Here is a 7,528-nt window from a genome sequence, read left to right on the forward strand (position 1 = left end):
TGTCTTTGTTGGGACTTTTCTGTGGTTTTCTGTTGATGATGTTGTTCTATGTCAGGACTTTCTGTGGTTTTCTGTTGATGATGTTGTCTTTGTTGGGACTTTTCTGTGGTTTTCTGTTGATGATGTTGTCTTTGTTGGGACTTTTCTGTGGTTTTCTGTTGATGATGTTGTCTATGTCGGGACTTTTCTGGTGTTTTCTGTTGATGATGTTGTCTTTGTTGGGACTTTTCTGTGGTTTTCTGTTGATGATGTTGTCTATGTTGGGACTTTTCTGTGGTTTTCTGTTGATGATGATGTCTATGTCGGGACTTTTCTGTGGTTTTCTGTTGATGATGTTGTCTTTGTTGGGACTTTTCTGTGGTTTTCTGTTGATGATGTTGTCTATGTCGGGACTTTTCTGTGGTTTTCTGTTGATGATGTTGTCTTTGTCGGGACTTTTCTGGTGTTTTCTGTTGATGATGTTGTCTTTGTCGGGACTTTTCTGTGGTTTTCTGTTGATGTTGTCTATGTCGGGACTTTTCTGTTGATGATGTTGTCTTTGTTGGGACTTTTCTGTGGTTTCCTGTTGATGATGTTGTCTTTGTTGGGACTTTTCTGGTGTTTTCTGTTGATGATGTTGTCTATGTCGGGACTTTTCTGTGGTTTTCTGTTGATGATGATGTCTATGTCGGGACTTTTCTGTGGTTTTCTGTTGATGATGTTGTCTTTGTTGGGACTTTTCTGTGGTTTTCTGTTGATGATGTTGTCTTTGTTGGGACTTTTCTGTGGTTTTCTGTTGATGATGTTGTCTATGTCGGGACTTTTCTGGTGTTTTCTGTTGATGATGTTGTCTATGTCGGGACTTTTCTGTGTTTTCTGTTGATGTTGTTTTTGTTGAGACTTTTCTGTGGTTTTCTGTTGATGATGTTGTCTATGTTGGGACTTTTCTGTTGATGATGTTGTCTATGTCGGGACTTTTCTGTGGTTTCTGTTGATGATGTTGTCTTTGTTGGGACTTTTCTGTGGTTTCTGTTGATGATGTTGTCTATGTCGGGACTTTTCTGTGGTTTTCTGTTGATGATGTTGTCTTTGTTGGGACTTTTCTGTGGTTTTCTGTTGATGATGTTGTCTTTGTTGGGACTTTTCTGTGGTTTTCTGTTGATGATGTTGTCTTTGTTGGGACTTTTCTGTTGATGATGTTGTCTTTGTTGGGACTTTTCTGGTTATGTTGTCTTTGTTAGGACTTTTCTGGTTATGTTGTCTTTGTTGGGACTTTTCTGTGGTTTTCTGTTGATGATGTTGTCTATGTCGGGACTTTTCTGGTGTTTTCTGTTGATGATGTTGTCTTTGTTGGGACTTTTCTGTGGTTTTCTGTTGATGATGTTGTCTATGTTGGGACTTTTCTGTGGTTTCCTATGTTCTAACTTTGCGGTTGATCTTGTCGTAAACCTCTGGGAAGGCTCTCTCACAGTTTGTTAACTTATTCCTCATTCTGTCATATAGGGAGTGGTCAAACATCGCACGAAACTCCTCTCTTGACAGGTAGGTGTCTGCGTAAAGCATCTGGAATCTGACAGAGTAAATTTTGCATTAGATAAATTCTGTAAATATTGAAAGGGAGTAACTGTTTACAGCACAGAGTATTCCTACACAATTTTAATGGTGAACACAAGATACCAGTATGTTTCAGAGTGAAGTGAACTTGGAACACTTTTGTGCAGCAAATCAAGCAAAAAGGGAAAGTATTCATCTGATGTGATATAATTGGTATTTACTGTTGAAAAACATACAATTCTTTGTAGAGCATTGGATTGATCACTTTAAAGAAACAACTTAAATGATGGGACTTTCTAACAATATGAAAATAAACTAAAATAATAACTCCTTCATTCTCATTGGAAATCTCTTATCCGAAGTTTGACTTCAGGAGGACAGTTACTGGATAACAATAATGTAAAAAAAATTAACAATGGCACTGGGTATCACTCAGCAATTGCTATTGGTAAGCAATACCCAGGCATTGTCTAAAATAAAATTTTTGTTCAAATTAAGTTGTAAAATGAGAATACCCGTTGACTTTCGTAACATATGCCTCAAGTCGTCGTGTGGTTGGTATGGCATCAAAGTGGATTGCCTTGGGAGAACCATATGCTCCTATGTCCACATACATCTCATCCTGGTCTCCGTTTGGGTGGACCATTCCAGGATTGTTGTACAGCTTGAAGGGGCACAGCCAGAGTGGGTACATCTAAAACAAAAAATACCCACATCTAAAACAAAAAATAATAATTGTTAGATTTAAAGATTTTCCTGATTTGTAGATTTTCCTGATTTGTAAAACATCATTTATTTATGAGAAATTGTAAACCACCTGTTATGGGAATTATATACCTTGACTCAAATAATCTGATTAAAATTACATCTGGATCTATGCTTCCATTTTGTAAACTAATAGGTACACTACAAACCGTGGGCATAGTTCAAGATATATGATTTTAATTAGATTGTATCTCTGATAATATATTTCTAAAATCTAAAAATTTATTACAAAAGAGCATAATACAAATGTAATAAGATTTGTATTTATACTGTCCAGAGAAAAATCAACAAACCCCTTGGCAATTAATCCAAAATCAAAATTAATCAATCATGTTATCTATCTATATCAAAAGTAGTATTATTATAATAAAACCCTTCAATGAAAACAATTATAAATAATTTTATATAATCGTTGTACAATACAGCTTACCTTGATTTCTTCATGGAAGACTCCAAGAGCCTCTTTTAGTGAAGCCATAGGTACCAACATATCTTGAATAATCTGATATTTCTCGTACATTCGCTTGGTTGTTTCCCCTTGAGTGAGCTTCAGTAGGGAGATCTTGGGTGGTACACTCCAGCCAAACAGATACCGGAACACTGGATTGTTTCCAAAGGGAATGATATCCTATGGGATGAAATTGTACTGTAAAAATTGAACTGACAGGCAAGGAAATTTATCATTTGAAATGCCCTGTATGTTTTGTATTTATCCACAATGCATGAGTTTTAAGCCACTTACCTGTAGTTCCCAGAAGATGCTCCGTGTATGTCTGTGGTAGTAATGTCGGATCGGAATGTATTCTACATCAGGGCCTTTTTCCAAAAACCCTTCCACATGCTTAAAGAACCATGGCTTCCAGAAATATCCAATTGGGTTAATCTACAAGGAGACAAGATGACGGTTGTTACAGATATCTCTTCCAGCCCCTGGAGATCACTCAAGCTTCTATGACTTTTAGTCACCTTAATCTTATGATGAATGCCCATATATATTGCCAAATTTATTAAATTTACTATGTGTATTTTCTAAAGTTATTTATCACCAATATTTGGCTATAAAGTATAACATTATCACTGCTTTCGATATTGGTTTATTTATAATTAATTCAAAACATAATTTAGTAACTCCAGACAAAAAAAGCATTTTACTGCTAATTATTTTACATTTCTTTGATGTTAAAATGGCTAAGGTCACTAGGTCTACATACTGGCACTTGAGAATATCAAAAATTATTTTGCACTTTCTGAAATAAATCGATTTTTTTTTTCTGTGACATATCATACAAGATAATTACCTTATCAAAATCAGCTTCATCTGTGAGGTTGCCAGTCATAATAACAGCAGTATTCTTGGAGTATACCAGCCCTTCCACAAATTGGTTATTTTGTATTTTCATAGTTTCTTTTACAAACGTTTCGATCATATCATCAGTTGTATAAACAGGTTTATACTCCATCCTTACAAAGGTCTTCGCTGGAATGATTTTTAATTCGGCAGAAACCAGAAAACCAAGGGTACCATAGGACCAGGGAACAGAGTAGAACAGCTCTTTGTTGTGTGTCTGTGAAAGAAAACAATTTTATTGTTAAAACTTGTTAATGTAAATAGTTAAAATAGGCTTTTTCTTTACTAATGTAAAAATAGCTACGATAATGTAGCTCTGGACGACAGACAGACAATTTTTGACAGATGGTCGTCGCCAGCAGTGTAGGCAGGGAATGAATATTCGTTCTAATGTAAAAATGACCAAGGTTTTCTACCATTCAGCAACATAGCTTAATTCGTTCATTGAAATATTATGTTGGAAAGGACAACAGTTTATTTGAGTTAAGGCAAATTCTAACAATGTCCCTGTTGCATTAATTAGGTTAAAAAACGTAATATATTGTGTCAAATGATCACATAGCAATTGGATGAAACTGTAAAAAAAATTAAAAAGAAATTTGATACTGTTTTTTTTCCCCATTTTTACTCTTTGCACACTACTCCTGGAATATGTTATGGTAAAATCAAATTTGGCATAGGACTACCTATATTTGAATGGTGTCAGAAAACCTGCCCAATTACTAAGCTGATGCAAATGACAATCAATTTCAAACCAGTCAAAGCTAACAGTATGGGGATCGTAAGATTTGACAGGTGTACATCAAACGACCAAACTAGTCTTTTTTATCCACAAGATGGCGGTGACAGAGTCTTTGATTTTTCCATGACATATTCCAGGGGTGGACAGATCGATCGAAAGTAACCCGTCGTGGATCATCGAGGATGTGCGTTTGGTAAATGTTGAGTATCATCAAACATGTATAAGAATACAAAAGAAAATTTAATTGATCAGAAGTAAGAATCTTAATATATCCATATAACTAGGTCAAAATTTGGACTAAATTATCATACAGAATCATCCCATAAGGAATGACGCTGAATGTTCAGGAAAAGAAATAGCTGTATCTGTCCAAATTTTGTGCTACAATTATTACTATATTTACCGCTGAACACTTGATTACATTGCCATCGGCCAGGACAAGCTCATAGCCTACACAACAGTGCTGGAACAGACCATGTTTGTGTGAAGACGTCTCTATACCAACTCCCATAATCAAACCACCTGTGAAAACAGAAGTACAGACTAACAGACCTACTCACATAACAAATACATGTATATACAAACGTAAAGTTGATATATTTTAAAACAAATCTTATATTAATCTGTCTTGTTGGCCTAGGTGAATGATGAGCGTGTCACCATTACACCCCGACCACCCAACCAGCCTATTCCTGTAATCAAACCAACTGGATACTTATGACAATGTATGTTTACACTAAAATTGCATTCCAAATGAATCAGATGAAGTTTTGATAGCTATGCTGTGTACATCACTTTCCTTCAACTTAATAAATTGAGCATTCATCCATGTGATAGGACATTAAACAATACAAAACATTCCTTCAATATGAAACTACATACCCACAGTGAGATCATCCAGTTCAGGTAAGACAGGTAAAGTCCAGCCAAGGGGATTGAGGAATGCAGAAATTTGACCCATACTGACCAGTGGCTCAACTCTGACCGTCTGATTGATGGAATCAATTTCAAGGATATCCACCAAGTTAACTTTTATCTTGCGGCTGCTTTTTTTGTAGAGACCTTGTCGAAAGCTGATTGTCATCCATCCTGGGCGAGCTGTACACATTTGCTTCAAGCAGCCATCACTGTCCCATTTCCTAACCTATAATACATTAGGCATAGTGAAAATCCACATTAAATTCATTAATATGTCTTTATTTTCTAAAAGCAACAATTACAAATGTATATACATATATATATATGCCAACTACTACAAGAAGTGCTGCACCATAGTTTAAGGATCACCATTTTCAAAAACATCATCAGGTATTCGGTCATATTAGTTTGTGTTGCTTACCTGTCAATGTCTATCTAGTGTTCATTTAGCATTTAGTAGGGTTGCTACCCTCTTGAGATGCCAAAGTGGGAGATCAACCACCAAGCGATTGTTCAATGTCATAGCGACATTTCAATGACATAAAATTGTTTTTGTGCAGTGATTTTCATCATAAAGAACCCTATATTGTTTTATTAGTCTAACAGGATAAAGAATTAAATATTTTTAAATACACATCTAGATGCCATATATGGAAAGTAATATTAAGAAAAAAGTTTATTTACTGTGGTCAGGATCGATCCCAGGACCCCAAGACTCGCTATCTGATATGATCTATACCAATGTTGAGCTAAATAGTAATTCTTCAGTACTTCAGTCAATCAAGTGGATTTTTTGCTGGCTTTCAGTACTCTTGTCAAACAAGGAAACAGCTAGCTTGTGAACAGATACAGGATATACTCCTCCAGGAAATGGCTTGTTGAGTTTCCCAGCAGTATGTGGTGCTTGTGAAGCACAGCTGAGTTTCTATCATGGTTCCCTACATGATCAGCATGATCTGACTGGAGAACTCTGGGTTACTAATCTGATGCTCTACCAATTTAACTCAAGAGAAATTCTCCCTAGCCGAGTCAGTAGGAGGCAGAAACAGTAGGATGCCATAAAAGACTACTGATGGTTATATATAGATATGGACATTTCAACTGTATAGTCCAATAGCCAGATTTTGTGGCTGTGCAGTTGAGTATCATGTCTATGTAACAAAGTTAATTAAGCAACATAATGGGGCTCAGCACTTAGATGGGTGGCCACTTCATTGTACCCCTGTTAACCTGTAGGGTGCCCTCGCACAGCATGGAAAGCAACTTGCTATAACAACATGTAGTTGTGAATGCTGAAGATGACAAATAGGTTGAACTCATGAGAGTCTCCAGACGAAGCTCATCAGTGAAGTGGTATATGTGACAATTAATGAACATCATGAGCATTACAGCTCCAGAGTCCAATATCTACCTTAAGCTATCTTTTTGTGGCTGTGCGGTTAAGTGTCGTGTAACGAAGTTAAGCATTGTCCAGCAGGGCCTCACTTGGATGAGTGACAGCTCCATGGTACAATAGTGCACCTAACTATGTTCCGATTTAAAACTTAATATCTGTTATTTACTATAAATACTGTGTATAGTTGATAAATAGATACAGGCAACTATGCAAAGGCATGTATGAAACAAAAAATCTAGATCTGTTACATTATAATATTATATAAATGCCATTTTTTAAAGTGACCTCACTGACCTGTGGACTTGATATATATTATATAAGCCCATGTCAATAATTGGCTTTAGTCTGCAGAGATTTATGATGATCGTGAACAGATAAACTAGAAACTAGCCGTAAACAACCGACTTGTACTGAAACCAAAGAAATAATTCTGCAAAAATACACACCTGTTCTTGAACATCTTTCACTTTCTTGTCATGTTGTTTGGGGGCCGAATTCATCTGGAAGACGATCCAATTTCGAAAGTACATGAAGAAATCGTAGACAACGGACATTGGCAACAAAAACAGGCAAACGAATACCCATCGGTAATTTTTGATGACATATTCTAAACCCCGATAGTTGATCCATCCAATCAACGATATTAATGCCGAGATACCGATGAAAGCAGCGCTTTCCAACGAAAATTCAATATCCATGGCCCAGCTTCCAGAACGAAACACCTGTCAACCCGCTCATCTACTTGCTGTTTAAAGGTCAACAAGGGTCAAGGCTACAAGGTCGCGTCGTTGGCAACTTCCTGCATTTCGGAACTCATCGGGTATTT

At 36.5% G+C, this 7,528-nt stretch overlaps 1 protein-coding gene across 1 annotated transcript; it reads right to left on the bottom strand.

Annotated features, from left to right (window-relative positions):
• Positions 1–985: 985 nt before the first annotated feature.
• Positions 986–7,438, bottom strand: LOC117325907 (delta(24)-sterol reductase-like). Its single transcript, XM_033882413.1, has 9 exons — positions 7,149–7,438; positions 5,271–5,532; positions 4,792–4,910; positions 3,597–3,863; positions 3,041–3,181; positions 2,729–2,926; positions 2,049–2,227; positions 1,362–1,549; positions 986–1,061 (listed from the first exon to the last, which is right to left on the bottom strand). Exons 1-8 carry the CDS (start codon positions 7,398–7,400, stop codon positions 1,393–1,395), a joined length of 1,575 nt encoding a protein of 524 aa, XP_033738304.1. The 5' UTR covers positions 7,401–7,438; the 3' UTR covers positions 986–1,061; positions 1,362–1,392.
• Between the last annotated feature and the right edge of the window lie 90 nt (positions 7,439–7,528).

Source organism: Pecten maximus, chromosome 4 (assembly GCF_902652985.1).
Source record: "Pecten maximus chromosome 4, xPecMax1.1, whole genome shotgun sequence".
NCBI classification, from domain to species: domain Eukaryota; kingdom Metazoa; phylum Mollusca; class Bivalvia; order Pectinida; family Pectinidae; genus Pecten; species Pecten maximus.

What these genes read in the sequence shown, in the direction of transcription:
- LOC117325907 (XM_033882413.1), bottom strand. Translation starts at nt 7,400, where the DNA reads ATGGATATTGAATTTTCGTTGGAAAGCGCTGCTTTCATCGGTATCTCG. An exon ending in ATGAAGCTGATTTTGATAAG is followed by an intron (nt 3,182 to 3,596) that starts GTAATTATCTTG and finishes GTCTCCTTGTAG; the next exon opens with ATTAACCCAATTGGATATTT. An exon ending in GCATCTTCTGGGAACTACAG is followed by an intron (nt 2,927 to 3,040) that starts GTAAGTGGCTTA and finishes TTCATCCCATAG; the next exon opens with GATATCATTCCCTTTGGAAA.